Source organism: Garra rufa, chromosome 23 (assembly GCF_049309525.1).
Source record: "Garra rufa chromosome 23, GarRuf1.0, whole genome shotgun sequence".
Lineage (NCBI taxonomy): Eukaryota > Metazoa > Chordata > Actinopteri > Cypriniformes > Cyprinidae > Garra > Garra rufa.
In genome coordinates this window covers 10,283,683-10,302,027 of record NC_133383.1, presented here as the reverse complement: position 1 = coordinate 10,302,027, position 18,345 = coordinate 10,283,683, and the positions used below count along the sequence as shown (strand labels likewise).

General features: G+C 35.5%; 1 protein-coding gene across 1 annotated transcript in view; it reads left to right on the top strand.

Moving 5' to 3' along the window:
- Positions 1-310: 310 nt before the first annotated feature.
- Positions 311-18,345, top strand: part of clmpa (CXADR like membrane protein a) — a 98,798-nt gene continuing 80,763 nt past the window's right edge. The window contains exon 1 of the mRNA XM_073829697.1: positions 311-582. Coding sequence (XP_073685798.1) covers positions 552-582 — 31 coding nt within the window. The 5' untranslated portion in view covers positions 311-551. The remainder of the gene's footprint in view (positions 583-18,345) is intronic.

Sequence of the window (18,345 nt, the reverse complement as noted above, 5' to 3'; positions counted from 1 at the left end):
CAGAATGTCATTAATTTTAGCTTTACGTTTTCATTTTTATATTCATTTAAATATGCATTGCCTACTAATATGTTAAGCGGTTTATGTTTGTCAGTAGCTTTTAATTACATTTCGTTTATTATAAAGTACAATCATCTCGTTGCAGGAGCAGCAGAGAGACTCGCATCCAATGGCCATTCATCTACATGTGTCCCGTAAAGAAAACCTGCAAAGGAAAGTGTTCTCCTTTAACTGCAGAGGTCTCCCCATCCCCTCACACACCTTTACCAGCCTGGTTCCTTCCTACACAGAGCGAGAGGCGGAGGAGAGGACGGAGATCGTAGATACGCATCCTAGTTGAAGTCAATGAGAACTTCTCTTCGGAGGAAACGGGCGTTTGTGAAGGGGCTTCAGGACGTTTGGAGATCTCAGAGATGCTTTTGATGGTCTCCGCCGGTGATATCGCTCCGTTCATGGTCAGAACAAAACTGAGAGATCATTCCAATGACTCAATGTGCTCGTTTTGAGGAGCAAAGGAGACGTTTCTGTAGGATTCTCAGTCCGGAGACGTGATGTCTGCAAGCGTGCGTGCCCTGCTCTTAGGTAAGTTTCCTCCTCGTGTTTGTGAGTGATGTTTTTGCAGCTCCTGTCAAATGTGATCAGTTGTAGAGATTTAGTAGAGCGGTGGTAGACTTTGTAGTAGTTGATTTGGTTGGTGATATCGATAGTTTCTACTAATGTGACTTTTAAATCACAATTGGAAGCGATCAGATTATGGCAAGCGGCTTCTACATTTTCTTTAAGCGAACTAATCTATTTTAATGTTACTAGTATGATTACTTAATGACTATTATGTTTTTGTTTCCCTAGTAACTGTTTGCTAGTGTTAGTATCTTTCTAATTAGTCTAGTTATTTCTATCCTGGTAGCAAATCGCATATTTTTGCTATTGAATTTTGGAGATCTGCGGTCAACTATATACTTCCGATTCTATTCCAGTCATTAGGCTACTGCTATCTTTTTAGGTTTTACCAGGTACATTTAATTGTTTACTTGTCATATGTGATGAACTAGTCAGAATAACTATTTTATAGTTCAAACTTATTATTAAATTAAAAAGTAATTAAATGTTAAAGTGGCGTGCCATAACCAGGTAAAAACTACTTCAGTCTTTGTGTGCTGTATTATTCAACATCCGGAGATATTATGCATTAATTTATTAATGCATTCCTGTTCATGATTAAGTTATGATTTCATGTATTGTCCACAAGTGGTCTTAAATGTATTTTGTGTTTCTTAGCCTTAAACTTTTTTATGGGGCGTGCCATAACCAAGTATACTTTAGTATTTCTGTTTACTGTATTATTCAGCATATTACGCATTAATTTATTAATGCCTTCCTGTTCATGAATTAAGTTATGCTTTCATGTGTTGTCCACAAAGGGCTTACCATAAACTCTCTGCGTTGCAATATTTTAAATTAAACACTGAAAGAAAACTTGTTTAAGGTTGAATTTGAAGTTTAAACTAAATTACTTTTACTTTTTTCTTTATTTCTCCATATCTCTGCAGTTGAGATGCAGATATTTATTGTTTGAGTCTGACCACTGGTAAAAAGAGACTTTTTTTGGTTTGAAGCAGCATTAAAATGTCATTTTCCAGACTGCACGTTTTGGTTAAGTCAGGTCCCTTTTATCGTTTTATGTTAAAGTATGTGACACAAAACCACTGCCCAAAAGCTGTTTAAATGTCAAATGTCTCTTTCTGTGCCTGTCAAAACCACTATGTTTGCTTACAGTAAAATAGGCCAGTGATTCAAAACCATCATTGTGAGCAAAGACCTGAATGACATATGATAAGAAATATTGCTATTATCATGTCAGGGTATCTAAAATTTCCATTCAGTCTTCTGCAAAATGATTGTCCTGCACACCTTAGCAAACACAGACCAATTAAATCAGTTGACTAATCTCAAATACTATTGTAACTGTTTAGAATAGTTTGCAGTGACTGAATATTGAATTTTAAGGAACTGTGACTCACCAACCTTATCTGACACATTTTACCTGATGGCCTATTTTACCTTTTTTTTATCATCCTAGATTTGCATGTCCTTAAGGGAAATGGCAGTTCTTAGTTGCATGTCAGCAAAATAATAGTAGTAATGTTGGAAAGCTTAGGTTTTAGGCTTTGTTTCTGTGTAAATGAAATGCCGCATCAGCCCTAAACTTTGCTGCTGTCATGACATTTATGTGTGTCTTATTTCCAGCTCCGGGAGAATCAATACACGAGTTTCGAGTTGTGTGTAAGGCGTTTTACTGGTAATGTGATATATTTCAGAGTGAATCTGGATGATCAATGAGAAAAAAAAATATAGGGTGAGACTTTATCCATTGGGAATTAATTGTATTGTGAACGTTGTTGAGAGGTGTTTGGAGTATTGTATTTAATGAGAAATTGCAGTAGCAAGCACTTTTTGATTTAGAATAACTTGCACCGATTAATATTGAGTGGTTAGCACTGCATGTACTGTAAAATACCACAACCTGTGTGCTTTCTTTTACTGAAGTGTTGTGACTAAACATTAAGCGGCACAGAGAGGCGCAAGACGCTTGAGTCCTCAGACTCGCGCACATACAGCAGCAAACGCCACAGCAATTATCATGATGTGTGCTTTCATTAGTTGCATTAAAACAACTGTGCTAGACAAGCCGTGCAAACAACACAACGTATCACGACGCCATCATCCACACCCTGCAGATACGCCAACACAACACAAGAGTAGCTATCTGTTTGGCTGTCTGTCTATCTAATGGCATTGAATTTTCATTGGTTTGGGCTTTCTTCTGGAAATAATTGATCATTGCCTAATAGTAAAGAACATCTTATTCCCTGTAGCAGCAGTTATCGCTCCTGCAGTCCTAAATAGATGTTTTGTTTGTTTGATTGTTTTCTCTCCTCACTGTTGCTTTAATAGTGGAAATGCACTCATGAACTAAAATTTGTTACTATTCAAGTTCTATTCTAGAAGACCTATACTACCAGTCAAAAGTTTTTTTTATTTGATCCAAAATACAGCAAAGGCAGTACATTTGTGAAATATTTTTACTATTTAAAATAACTGCTTTCTGTTTGAAAATATTTAGAAATGTCATTTATTCCTGTGATCAAAGCTAAATTTTCAGGATTATTTCTCCAGTCTTCAGTGTCACATGATTCTTCAGAAATCATTCCAATATGCTGATTTGCTGTTCAAGATACATACTTTTATTTAGCAAGGATGCTTTAAATTGTTCAAAAATGATGATAAAGACATGTATAATGTTACAAAAGATTTCTATTTCAGATCAATACTGTTCTATTCATCAAAGAAACATCTACTTTAGCTGTTTTCTACACAATAATAATAATGTTTTTAAGCAGCAAATCTGAATATTTTCTGGAGGATCATGTGACTGGAGTCACAGAAATTACATTTTAAAATATATTTAAATGTTTTATTTTAAATAGTAAAAATATTTCAAAATGTTACAGTTTTTGCTGTACTTTGGATCAAATAAATGCAGACTTGGTGAGCAGAAGAAACTTCTTTAAAAACATTAAAAATCTTTTGACTGGTAGTGTACATTCAGACTTTAAATATTCTGTTATATCATATCACATTATATTATATTTTTACTTTATTGTTTTTTATTAAATTTTTGAATTTAATTTAATTTATTATTATCCAGTTTTAAGATGTTAAAATGTTAGACGTATACAAATTAAGCATTTACAATATATTAGTCAATATATTGTCAATTATCTGCCATTTTTTATTATTATTATTTATTTATTTATTTTTTATATATTGATGTTGTGCAAGCTCATTTCCACTGTATCTATATTTAGATTATATTCGAACAAATGTAGCGTTCACTAAAACTAAATAAATAAAAAAATCACCAAGAATTTGACAAGTGCAATCTTTAGCCAGTTGCAAAAAGAATATACATTTTTCACCCAAAAAATGTAGCTTTTAAATCTATAGGTTTTGGTGTTTTATTTTTAATTTATTTTGACAAAATAAGAGCCCGTTTATTGCCAAATTGCCGAATTGGTATCAGCCCGAATTTTAATATTAGTGCATCCCTAATATAAACAAAAGCTTTTGCGTTGCTTAAAATCCACATTTGTTGCCGCATCTCAAATAAAGAGTGCGTTATGAAGCAGATCTTAGATCCGTCTATTTTTAGACGGATCTCCAGGGGCAGCAAAGTATCTGTCAAGTATAAAGATGACATGGGCATCTAGAACCAGAGGTCAGGAAGTGACATCCTGCTGTGTGCTGCCTTCCCTTTCTCTCTCTCTCTTTCTTTCTCTCTCTCTCTCTCTCTTGCTCATTCTTGCTCTCTTGTCCTCTCTCTGCCCTGTGAATGTTGCTGTCAAACAGACTTTAATAACAAAAGCTGTGTGTAACGTTCTGAAATATGGAGTATCTCCTTACTTGACCTCAGTGTCTCTAACCCTACCCTTGATGAGACCACGATCCATTCACCGCCAGCATCTGCCTTCACTAAAACAAATGCAATGAGATAATGGGATCGTGTTGTAAAAGAACAATGTTTCTCTGTGTCATAGTAAATGTTTTCTCTCTAATATTTCATGGCAAAATTACATTAATACTTAATAGTTTGTTTATAATTTATTAATTTATGCTTGCTAAATGGATGTTCCCGCATTACTTTTTTAGACACATAAATACTGTATAGTGGCTTCAGTAATGAAACCATTTGTACAAAGAAACTCGATACACTTCCCACAGGATTATGAACCATATTAAAGCACCAGCAACAAAAAGCTGGGAGTGACTAGCCTCTGTGTGTGCGTTTTGGGATGGCTCTGGTAATTTAGTAACTTAAGTCAGGAACTGCACCTAGCTCTAATTTAGCTCCTGATGAGCCTGGCTTCACATGGACTGTGTCAGCTGTGTGTGTGTGTGCGTCCCTACAGGACCACGGCGCTGTCTTTAATTAGTAGAGCACATCACAGCAGGGCCGGCCCTTACTGAGAGCCGTGTCATTCCTTTCAGAGAAATCACAGTGACATCCTTTCTCCCACCAGACACACAGCACCAGCCACTTACCTCCTCTGTACACACACTTGCGCGCGCACACACACACACACACACACACACACACACACACACACACACACACACACACAGAGTTTAGCATGCACAGACTCGCACACATGCTGGTATCAATCACACAGCTGTACATTTTGCACAGCACATTCAGAAAACAGTCCGGCAATGTTGCTGTATGTGAGAGTTTGTGATGGATTGGTTTGATGGGTGTCATGAAAGTGTGATATTGTACCTTGCCTTATTGACCCTATGACACCTTACCCTTGAAAAACAACATGGGACTAATAGAGGATAAAAAAGTACTTTAACAAAAGTAAAAGAAAAAAGCACAACTGTTTTCGCCATTGATCATAAGAAATGGCTTTTGAGCACCAAGTCAGCATATTAGAATTCTGAAGGATCATGTGGACACTGAAAAATCAGCTTTGTTATCATAGGAATAAATGGCATTTAAATATTAAAATAGAAAGTAGTTCTTGTTTTTCATAATATTACTTTTTTATTGTATTTTCGATCAAGTACAGTTGAGGTCAAAAGTTTACATCCCCCTTTCAAAATCTGCAAAATGTTAATTATGTCACCATAGAAAATGCACGTTATTGTTTATTTAATACTGACCTGAAGGTATTCTTAATACTGTGTTCTTACCTGAATGATCCACAGCTGTGTTTTTTTGTTTAGTGATAGCTAGTTGTTCATGAGTCCATTGTTTGTCCTGGACAGTTAAACTGCCTGCTGTTTTTCAGAAAAATCCTTTACAAATTCTTTGGTTTTCCTGCGTTTTTGTGTATTTGATGGTTTCATGGTTTCTGTTTCTGACCTGAAGGGTTTTTCTGAAGAACAGCAGGCAGTTTAACTTTTCAGGACAAACAAGGGACTTTTTATGTAAACATGTCTATATTAAAACATCTTTTAAGAGAAATATCTTATTCAGGTCAGTACTAAATAACAAATAACATTTTGTATGATCCCTATTATTTTGATAAAATAATTAACATTTTGCTGATTCTGAAAGGGGGATGTAAACTTTTGGCCTCAACTGTAAATGCAACCCTCTATTATAGAAACCTTTTAACCTTTTATTTATATATATATATATATATATATATATATATATATATATATATATATATATATATATATATATATAAATATATAAATAAACGCTCCATGCGTTCAGCTGGAGCGTTCAGAGGCGTAAATCACTGACAAGTTACGCCAAATCGTGCTCAAAATCGAATGCGATTTTGAACGCGATTTGGCGTAGCTTGTCAGTGATTTACGTCTCTGTGTATTAATTGCGGCTCCAGCTGAACGCACGTGATGGAGTACCGGCTTCATTGACTAAACACGCCTCACAACATCGTTCGATTAATCGTGCAGCCCTGTTTCCAGGGAAAAAAACTAACACTCTTTTAGTGCCACTCAGTGGACAATTCACATCGAATATGTCACAAAATCTACATGCCGGTATGTATTTCACGTCAAAAAAGTTCCCACATGTAAGTTTTCATCATTAGATCATGTTGAAATATTTAGGTGAAAAGTGTTTTTTTTTTTTACCTGCAAAAAACATGCAGTATATTTGATAAATCTTTTTTATAGATAGATAAATGGATGGATACTATCATGAGAGCATAGAGTGATCTTGTAAAGGATGTTTTTCCGCCCCTCTACCCATCCCTGTGCTTTTAGTGTATGTTGGTCATCATTGCTTTGAAGTGTCTCATGGCACAGGCCGCTCTGACCTACAAATCTCACGGCACTCAGAGACACGAGTGAAGAAAGTGGCCAGCAGATTGCGGAGGAGCGTTTCAGGCCCAGAGCTGGAATGATCTCCTTTACTCCTGGTTTTCCTGAGACACCGTGAAACGGTTTAGATTTACTGTAATCCAAACCACATGCTCTCACCTCACGCTTTCATTGTGGAAAAAGCAAAGTATTTCTTTCAAAAATATTTGGGGGAGGTTTGCGTTTCAGCGTTAGCTCTAGATTTATAGGCGGCATGATGGGATGATGTTACCTGAGGCGCTGGCAGTGATTTGCAGGGTGTTTTTTGAGAAAACACTTTTGATACTCTGAAGTCTATTTGTATCTTTTGCTTTTTTCTTTTACTTTTGACCACCCTGAAGAGGAATTCACCCATTTGGATATTTCCGTAAGAGTTGAGTTTCTTTAAAAACAGGGGAGGGAAAACAAGAACTATTATGGAATTTTATTATTTCTAAGCTTTTAGTGCCAAAAATGAAAAGTGAAATCACACCCCTCCTCCAGGACTACAAACAATTCACTCTAAATATTTATCAACTGCTGTCCACCAAAACGTGGCGTCCATTTGATAAATGAGCAAAACCTTTTAATATGAGAAGCCAGGCAAACAAAGAATGATGGATGTGTTTAAATGTATTAATTAATCTTGTGCATTACTTAGTTACAATTTAGTGTCTATGAATAACATCTGCTGTCGATTAACAAAATACTGCAGTAATGTACAGTGGAAACCTATGAAGCCAGTGGCTGTAGAGTAGAAAAGCAGAATTATAAAGCTTGATGCTTTTTTTTTATTTTAAAAGCACTTATGTGAATTGTTTTTAAGCTGTCTAAATATCTTTTCCTCCATGGACAAACTTCTGGTTATGCATTTCTGATGCATAACATTGTAGTTGGCACACATGTTGGAAGAAGCTAATGAGGTTTTCTCCTTCTCTCCCTAATTTTTTTTTTTTTTTTTTTACTAAAGAACATATGGCACCAGCACTTCTGTTTTTTTACGAGTCGTTAGACATAACTTCTTAATGAAATTGAGCCGTTCCGCTGCACTGCACATGTGTGATTTTTTTTTTTTTTTTTTTTTTTTTTTGCTCTAATTGCTCCTGTTGCATCAATGCGTTCTGTTCACCTACAGAAACGAAGGCAGCAGCAGTTTTTGCCATCTCACATCGCTCATTCCTTCATGGCTAATACACCCAGAAGGAACACCCACAGACTGCGTTTGGCAACTTTCTGATTATGGTGCAGGATTCAAGATGTATTTAATATTAGGTGTCCCTTGAACATAATACAGCACAGAAAGCTCTGGGAAAACGCTAGTGCATTTGATATGTTGTTTTTGGGCTTTTGCCACTCTTTAATGATATATAACATGAGACTGAAGGGAAACTGCAGTGGAAAGACAGATGGAATGGGATTAGAGAACGCCACAGACTAAATCAAACCCATCGCTGCATCCCATTTTGCATCCTAAATGGTATGCAAGCTTAAAATTTGTGTATCTTAAATCATTTTATGCTCAGTAATTAGGGCTGTGTGATATGGCCAACAGTATATCACAGTATTAAGACAATATTTCGGTATTTATATTCCGTAACGATTAATGGTGATGGAAATGCTTTGCATTGCTTGTTTGTTTTGTTAGATCTTGAGAATGAATGGGAACATAAGTTGTTTGTTCACCATTTACTCCAAAGAGTAGCTACCTTGAATTTAGTGGATTTTGTTGTATGATTTTAATACAAATTTATAATCAAAATGGTATAATGAAATTTGATCAAATAAATATTTAACTATTTAATTAATTTTTATAAAATGTAATCAAATTTACGACTGCAAAACGAATAGTCGCGATTAATCGATTCACAAAGTATTTTTACATACTATATGTGTGTGTACTGTGTATACTTATTATATAAATACACAGACATATGTATTTAAAAAATATTTGTATGTAAACACTTTTATATAATTTAAATTATATATTATATATATTAAATTATATACGAATATGAATATTTTACATATAAATCTAACATATTTTTCCTTAATATATACGTGTGTGTGTGTGTGTGTGTGTGTGTGTGTGTGTGTGTGTGTGTGTGTGTGTGTGTGTGTGTGTGTGTGTTTTTATATATACATAATAAATATACACAGTACACACACATTTAGCATGTGAACATAAACTTATTTTGAATCGTTTTGCAGCCCTAATCAAATTAAAATATAATTGGGTATTATAGCCCAAAAAATTATATTGATAACATTTTTGATATCATTCGATATCGATAATTGATACATTTTATATTTGAATTTTTTTTAGTTTAAAGGCTGATTTTTTTTCTCTTAAGTTAAAGTTAAAAATTGGTATTTTAGTTTTATTGCGCACTAAAAGTATTCTCATAGCTTGATAAACATTTTTTGGTGCATAAACATTGTACCAAATGTTTATCAAACTCTTGTTATCGTTTTATTGAGGAAAATTATATTGCGATAATTATCATTATCGTTTTATTGCCCAGCCCTAATTTTCATAATTTTTTATTTAGTCAAGTAAACTGCTGCACAACAGAAGTGTATAAAAATGCGGATAGAATATTTTTGTTGTATGATATTCCTTAAAATTATAATATTATTGAGAACATTTCGGTTTACAATAGAAATTTGTCATAATTTATTCAAGTTAAACCAAACTTAAATTTTGCCTGATTTGTTGAGTTTCAGTGTGCATTTGATGGTAGTTTTTTTCCTCAAATGAAATGCTTGTGAAGCGACTCCCAGAGCAGCTCTGGGGATGAAGTTCATGTGACGATAGATGCTGAAAACACTGAGCGTCACGTGGGTTTGAGTTTGCCACTCATTCACACAGAGACGCACAGAACAGGGAGACTTGTTATCGACATGCACTGACTGGCTTTTGTCATAGGCCGCTTGATTAATCCATATTAAGTCCAGAGATATCATCATCAACATATTTTTTCGCTATCTCGATATGAGCCATACAAGAAGTAGTATTCTAAAAAAACATAGCAGGTTGCATTCACACAGTCTCCACTTCTAAACTGCAGTATTAGCATGTAAGTGGACCGCTGAAGGGCCTGCCTGAAATAACCTGAGTCTCTTGTCAGTAAAATTGGGTTCAGCCTCCCCAGCCCTTAGGAGCTGACACCTCCCTCCTATTGTTAGTTAAATACTGAGGGCTTTGTGTGTATGCTGTGAAAAGCTGTATTTTAAAAGGACTGTCTGGTGTTATTTGCGGTACGGAGGAGGACGAGTCAATACAGGTGCTGCCGCGGCCGCGTGTCGGTCTGCTGTTTCCTGCTGCGTCTATTCTGAGCAGCTTTACCTTGGCGTTCATGCGGTGTGACAGCTTAACTGCAGTGCGCGTCCCTGCTGGAACAGACGAAAGGCGAAGGTCTCGCTCAGATGCCCGGTCTTCCTCAGCGTGAGACGAAATCTGGCATTTAAAAAGAGGCATGCCATTTACTTCGTCCAGCAGCAGAGGAAAAACAAGATCCTGGGAGAAATCTGGCATGGGATAAAGGTTATGTTGATAAAGTCATTTTTGTTTGATTTTATTATTTATGGACCAAGCTGAATTTCTAATAGAAAGATATTAAGTTTTATTGGCTCTGAGGAATAAGGTGGTTTAAAGGGATATTTCAGTTAAAAAAAGGAAGAAATCTGATCATTTACTCACTTTCATGTCGTTCCAAACCTGTATGATGTTAATTCCAGTGGAGGAAAAAAATGAGAAGTTTAGTAATATGTTGACGCTGTATTTTCAGTGTGCTCCACAAACACCACACAAGTAATTGTAAGTTAATGTTGTCCATATGTTGCAACCCTCTACAGTGCGAGTAAATCACTTGCATATGCGACTAAATCTTCACTTTGGGCGAGTAAATGATGTCTAACATTAGCCATTGGCTAAAAAATCTTTCGATTTTACTCACAAGTGTGTGAGTTGGAGGCTAAGAATAGGTTTAGCAAAGATATTGATAGCAATCAATGCTAATTGTTTAATTATTCTGAATGGATGTGCAAAGTACCTGTATTTGACGCACTGTAAACTCTAATGTGAAGGCGTTACTATATTCTTTGTTGTATTTTCCAGAGTTTATAGGAACAGCCATAAGATACTGGTGTTTTTCCCTGGTAGGGGGGCAGAACTAATGCACAAATGGCAATCTCATTGGCTACCGCTCACATATTATTGTCCCTGTTTTGATTTCAACAAATCAGTTGAGCGAACACAGACAATGTGGTTAATGTATTCATGATCCCAGCAGCTCATGTTTTTAGTAGTAAAGTCTGTCTGGTGAGTAAACAAAAAAAAAATTACTAGCCGATGGCGATTCTATTGCCAAGTTGTGCATAGAGAGTTGTGTTGTATTCAAAGTCATATGATAGCTTTGTTATAGTTATAGTTATTATTAGAGCTGCCCTCGACTAAATATTTTTCTGGTCGACTAGTGGTCATTCATTTAAAGTATTAAAGTAAAACTATTTAAATCATAATAATAAGCCTTTAATTGCCTACATAGTTCAAAAAGCACACACATAAAGCTTGCCACAGCACACTTGCAGAAGTATTGATTCTGAATGTGTCAGAGAAAAAAGTAAGGAGACTGCATTGACATTTAAATAATTTATTGATAAACTAGTGTTTTCGGCTTAAGAGATAAAGTTGCGACACTGACTCATCATCTCTGCAGTGGACGTGCATGTTTCATGCGGATTAGCCTACATACATCCATTTGAATCGGTTCATTTCTAAGTAGACATTTCACTCTCTATAGATTTTCATGTCTGTAAGGCAAGTATACAGAGTTTCAGTTAATTTTTTGAACGTGCACAAATTCACAGAGACCGAGATGACAGAAAGCGCATCCTGTTTGCTTTCATTATTTTACAAAAGTGCAATTTTTTTGTTGCTTATGTGAGTGCACACAAATAAACAGATTCTTTACAGATTGAAGTCGGCAACACTGACTCATCATCTCTGCGGTGGACGCGCATGTTTCATGTAGATTAGCCTACATACATACATTTAAATCGGTTGATTTCGAAGTAGACATTTCACTCTATAGATTTTCATGTCTGTAAGGCAAGTATACAGTTTCAGTACATTTTTTGAACATGCACAAATTCACAGAGACCAAGATGACAGAAAGCACATCCTGTTTGCTTTCATTATATTACAAAAGCGCAATTTTTTTGTTGCTTTTGTGAGTGCACACAAATAAACATAGATTCTTTACAGATTGAAGTCGGCGACACTGACTCATCATCTCTGCAGTGGACGTGCATGTTTCATGCGGATTAGCCTACATAATCTGAGAATATTTGTTTTCCATTTTAATCGGTTGATTTGAAAGTAGACATTTCACTCTCTATAGATATATTTTTCATGTCTGTAAGGCAAGTATACAGAGTTTCAGTACAGTCTTTGGACATGCTCAAGTTTACAGAGACCGAGATGAGAGAAAGCGCATCCTGTTTGCTTTCATTATTTTACAAAAGCTCAATTTTTTGTTGTTTTTGTGAGTGAACACAAATAAACATAGATTCTTTACAGATTGAAGTCGGCGACACTGACTCATCATCTCTGCAGTGGACGTGCATGTTTCATGCGGATTAGCCTACATAATCTGAGAATATTTGTTTTCCATGTGAATCGATTCATTTGAAGTCAAGTCAAGTCAAGTCACCTTTATTTATATAGCGCTTTTAACAATACAGATTGTGTCAAAGCAACTGCACAGTATTTAAACGGCACAATAGTCTGTAAGTAACGCATTATTGTAAATAATCAATTTTCAGTTAAAGGCAGTTCATCAATGAATTCAGTGATATCATCATCCAGTTCAGTTCAAATAGTATACGATATCACTGGAAAGTGTCCCCAACTAAGCAAGCCAGAGGCGACAGCGGCAAGGAACCAAAACTCCACAGGTGACAGAAATGGAGAAAAAAAACCTTGGGAGAAACCAGGCTCAGTCGGGGGACCAGTTCTCCTCTGGCCAGATGAAACCAGCAGTTTGTAACAATGTCTGATTGTAGAGAACTCGTCAGGATCCGGTGGTGTAGCACCGATGGCTGTCTAGGTTGGCGAGGTCTTCATTGATGATCCGTCTCTGGAGCTCATCTGGTTGACATCCACGGCCTTTGAAGTCATCTCCAGGTGGTGATCCATGATCTAAGCTGGGTACGGACTGGATCCGGGGGACTGCAGTGACCATCTGATCTGGATACAGACTGGGTCTGGTGGCTACGGTGACCTCGGAATAAGAATGAAACAGACTAATATTAGCGTAGATGCCATTCTTTTTACGATGCAACGAGTGCATCAGATGTTATGGGAGGTGTTTTCAGTTCCGGTTGACCTAATTAATGAAGCCTAACAATCCTTTAACGGATTTGAATTGTAGGAATGTCTTAATGTTTTTATGTGTAAGCCAGGTTAAAGAGTAGAAAAAAGTAGACATTTCACTCTCTATAGATACATTTTTCATGTCTGTAAGGCAAGTATACACACAGTTTCAGTTAATGTTTTGGACGTGCACAAGTTCACAGAGACCAAGATGACAGAAAGCGCATGCTGTTTGCTTTCATTATTTTACAAAAGCGCAAATTTTTGTTGCTTTTGTGAGTGCACACAAATAAACAGATTCTTTACAGATTGAAGTCGGCAACACTGACTCATCATCTCTGCGGTGGACGTGCATGTTTCATGCAGATTAGCCTACATACATCCATTTAAATCGGTTCATTTCGAAGTAGACATTTCACTCTCTATAGATTTTCATGTCTGTAAGGCAAGTATACAGAGTTTCAGTTAATTTTTTGAACGTGCACAAATTCACAGAGACCGAGATGACAGAAAGCGCATCCTGTTTGCTTTCATTATTTTACAAAAGCGCAATTTTTTGTTGCTTTTGTGAGTGCACACAAATAAACAGATTCTTTACAGATTGAAGTCGGCGACACTGACTCATCATCTCTGCGGTGGACGTGCATGTTTCATGCGGATTAGCCTACATAATCTGAGAATATTTGTTTTCCATTTTAATCAGTTGATTTGAAAGTAGACATTTCACTCTCTATAGATACATTTTTCATGTCTGTAAGGCAAGTATACACAAAGTTTCAGAGACCGAGATGACAAAGCGCATCCTGCTTGCTTTCATTATTTTACAAAAGTGCAATTTTTTTGTTGCTTTTGTGAGTGCACTCAAAAAAACAAAGATTCTTTACAGATTCAAAAGATGTATTACTCATATCTGTAAAACCACAAATGACGGAGTATTTTAAGAGCAAATTACCGCACCAGCGCCTCCATGTCTCATGCCGTGAGCACGCTACTATTCAGCTTCCATACTCAGCACAGATATTTGAATAGCGCACATTTTTCTAGGTTAACATTCTAATGAGCTGCCATGTAAATTTGCTACTACTTGCATATGTCAGATGATAACCCATATTTGAGGTCGATGAGGTGGATGTCCTGCCCGATGTACTGTATTACCAGCCGTTAACAAGCTGTCTGTCACGGACTCCATGACTTCACCACTTCCTGTGGATTATTTTATTTTTTTAGCAACTAATAAAATTTGGTCAACCAAGGCTCTTCTTATTGACTGACGGTTAGTCAACTATTATAGTTATAAAACCATTAAAAGCTGTTAAACTTTATGTACTAAATAACATAAAATAATGAAACTAAAACTGGAATTTAAAAAAATTATAAAATCATATAGACATATTAAAAGGATATATATAAATGACAAAAATACACAAGAAATTGCTAAAACTTGAAATGAAAACATAAAACTAATAACATAAAACTAATTAAAAAACAAATTAAAACATAATGAAAAGTATACCTTCTAGTGTTGCAGTGATATTAAAATAATACTGGAAAAAAATTTAATTTGGGCTGTTTTATTGATTATCATTCTAAATCTCCCAAATGTAAATCACATTCATGAATATTCAAATGGTGGAGGGGGTAATTTTCAATTAATATTATTTTTTTATTTCCTCACACACAAATACATTTTATGGCATTTTAACAGGGCATTTTTGCTAGACACCCTTGGGTGACTATTCGGTTCCATTGTATGAAAAAGAGTAGCTGGAACATACAGTATGAATCTACTGCCAAACATCTCCTTGATGAGGATGAGCAAATAATGACTGTTCCTTTAATCACTAGGAAACATCATAGCTAAGATTTTCCTGAAGTCACAATAACAAGAAATCCATCGAAGCGAGCAGGACAGTATGGAATAACAAGGGCCTTCCATCAGCTGAACGTCTCTTGATTAAACAAGCATTACTCATGTCAACAGCGTATGTCTCTTTCTCTCTCTCTCCATTGACCTCTCCTCTGTACTGCTCCTGTGACTTTGACTAATGCTGAAACCAGGGCAGAGTTTCCACTGCCTCCCCTTAATGAGCTAATTAAGTCTGTAGCTTGCAGTTTTAAAGTAGCTGTTGGTAGGCAAAGGAGGTCTCAGCAAACATGCTGAATTTAGGTTCGCATGGAAGAGCATCTCTGACATTACATGGGCGGCACAGGCCTCTCTCAGCAAGAGTAAAGGAGATTTATATAGAGATTTTTATAATCAATATGGATCAGACCTCAGCATTATGCAATCCTTTCAATGATTTCTGATAATAAGTCAAGTTTCTTGAGCACCAAATCAGCATATTTCAATGACTGTATAACTGAATGGCTAATAATTCAATTTTGCTATCACAAGAATAAATTACATTTACATAAATTACATAAACTTATGGCAAATAGAATCAAATTCGATTTACATAATTTTAAACAAATCAGACCATCAATGACAATTACTTCTGCTAAAATGTTCCTACATTCAATGATATTTACACATATAGATTACTGCATCACAACCTGGTCACTTACTGGAAATACAATTTCAAAACCTATAGAAATGTTATTCAAAAAATCTATAAAAATACTTGATCAAAAGCCTCTGTCATTCCATCAGTGTAATATTTTGGGAAAATATAATATGCTCAATTTTGAAAATTTTATTAATTTTAAAAATAGCTGTTTAATTTATAAAGTTTTTCATGGATTGGCCCCACCTTCTCTTTCCACATACATCAAACCTAGGTCTGACAGAGGTTTTTGCACCAGAGCCTCATTTAGAGGAGATATAGAGATCCCGCACAGAAAAACTACCTTTGGACAAACTGTTCTGTCTATCAGAGGAGGTCATTTTTGGAACAGCCTCCCAACAAATATTAGAGAATGTCCTACTTACTGTACATTTAAAATGCACCTTAAACAGTTTCTTAAAGGTTCCCAGATATGTCCTCATTTTGACTAACTTTATTGATGTAATCTGCCTGAATGTGTGCTAATGTGTTTCTTGCTTGATATTGTATATTGTCTGTTCTTTAATGTTGTATTATTTTTATGTTGTTGTTTTCCTGCCTCGGGACTACAGGTGAAAATTAGCATTTGTGCTACAACCTGGCTCATTTACAGTCTGTACAGAAATGTTAGATTGTTCATTAATTTGCACTGTCCCGAACGAACAAATAAATAAATAAACATTTTAATGTATATTAAAATAGGGAAAGAAATAATCATTTTTCACACTATTACTGTTTTTACTGTATTTTTAATTAAATAAATGCAGCCTTGGTGCACATACGCTACCAGTCAAAAGTTTTTGAACAGTAAGATTTTGAATGTTTTTATGAATGTTTCTTTTGCTCACAAAGCCTGCATTTATTTGATCCAAAGTACAGCAAAACAGTAACATTTTTTAAAAAAAAGTTACTATTTAACTAAACATTTTTCTATTTGAATAAATTAAATTTCTTCCTGTGATTTTTAAAGTTAAACGTTTAGCACCATTACTCCAGTCATTATTGTTGTTCTGATTTGCTGCTCAAAAAACATTTGTTTGAAAACAGCTGGGTAGAATTTTAATCAGGTTTCTTTGATGAATAGGAAGTTCAGAAGAACAGCATTTATATGAAATAAAAAATCTTTTGTAACATTATAAATGTCTTCAGCATCACTTTTGAGCAATTTAAAGCGTCCTTGCTAAATAAAAGTATTAATTTCTATAATTTCTTTATACTGCAAGCTTTTACATGGTATAGCATAAAAGCTTTTTATTTCAGATAAATGCTAATCTTTGGTTCTTGCATCTTTCTATTCATCAAAGAATCTTTAAAAATGCACTCAACTGTTATATATCGATAATAAAACTGTTTCTTAAACAGCAAATCAGCATATTAGAATGATTTCTGAAGGATCATGTGACACAGAAGACTGGAGTAATGATACTTAAAATATTTAAAAATTTTACTGTTTTTGCTGTGTTTTGGATAAAATAAATGCAAGAGAGCAGAGGAAACATCTTTAAAAAACATTAAAAATCTTACAAAAAACTTTTGACTGGTAGTAAAAGAATGTAAAAAATAGTTTATAGACGTAGTACAAGTGGACCAGACTTTATGGCAGAAGTCAAAAGCATGGCTGTGTAAGACTAGACCAACCGAAAGAACTGCATTAGCACATCTCAGCATTTATCTGTCTGTTACACAGATTATTTAATGATGATTGTCTTAATCTAGCGTGTCAGTGCTGCATCTACAGAAAGACCTAAACAGTAACTCTAAAAATAAAATAACAGTTGAAATGCGCCTTCAGGGGGAAGTTCGTGTTTTCTCATTAAAGTGCGAGGATCTACATGACGCTGGAGATTTTGACCAACTTTGACGGCATCGTCCGATCTCGTCTGATTCATGTGAGATGAGTGATGCATTAAGGGGTCTGTTGATAATGAGTCTGCATTCTTTGATGTCATGGATCAGCGTTAGAAAGATCCGAGATGACCTTGCGTTATGCAAACGCGGGACACCTCACTCTTCATAAGAGGGATGACTGTATATATTATATGTGCATCGTCGAGTACGTGAGCGGAAAGCTAGCTGGAGGGAACAACTGCGTGTGTGTGACTGCTCATCCCATGCTGTGAATGTGTGAGAGACAGATGTCAAGGTTAGCTGACATAAAGGCACAGTGCATTCTGCCGACAGTGTGTGATCTTCAGAAAAGGAGGGTGTGCAATGGAATACTAGGCTTCTGCTCACTGCATACTACACAGTATGTACTTCCTTTTTTTTTTTTTTTTTAAGTTAGCAGCACATTAAACAGCCAGTCCAAAATGGGGTTTTTTTTGGCACAGTTGCCAATGGCAAATCAAAAAAGAAAAATTAGAACAGTATTTCACTATTTATGTTCTATTTAAGTTCCTAATGAAGTTATAGGCTGATTGGTGAGTAACTTTAGTAACTTTTAGTATGTAATATGTTATGCATATTCAATTAGTCAATTTTTGTCACATTTGCTGCTTGGCGAGTGTTAATTTTGGACCCCAAGTATGTATTATGCAACAGACTTTCCAA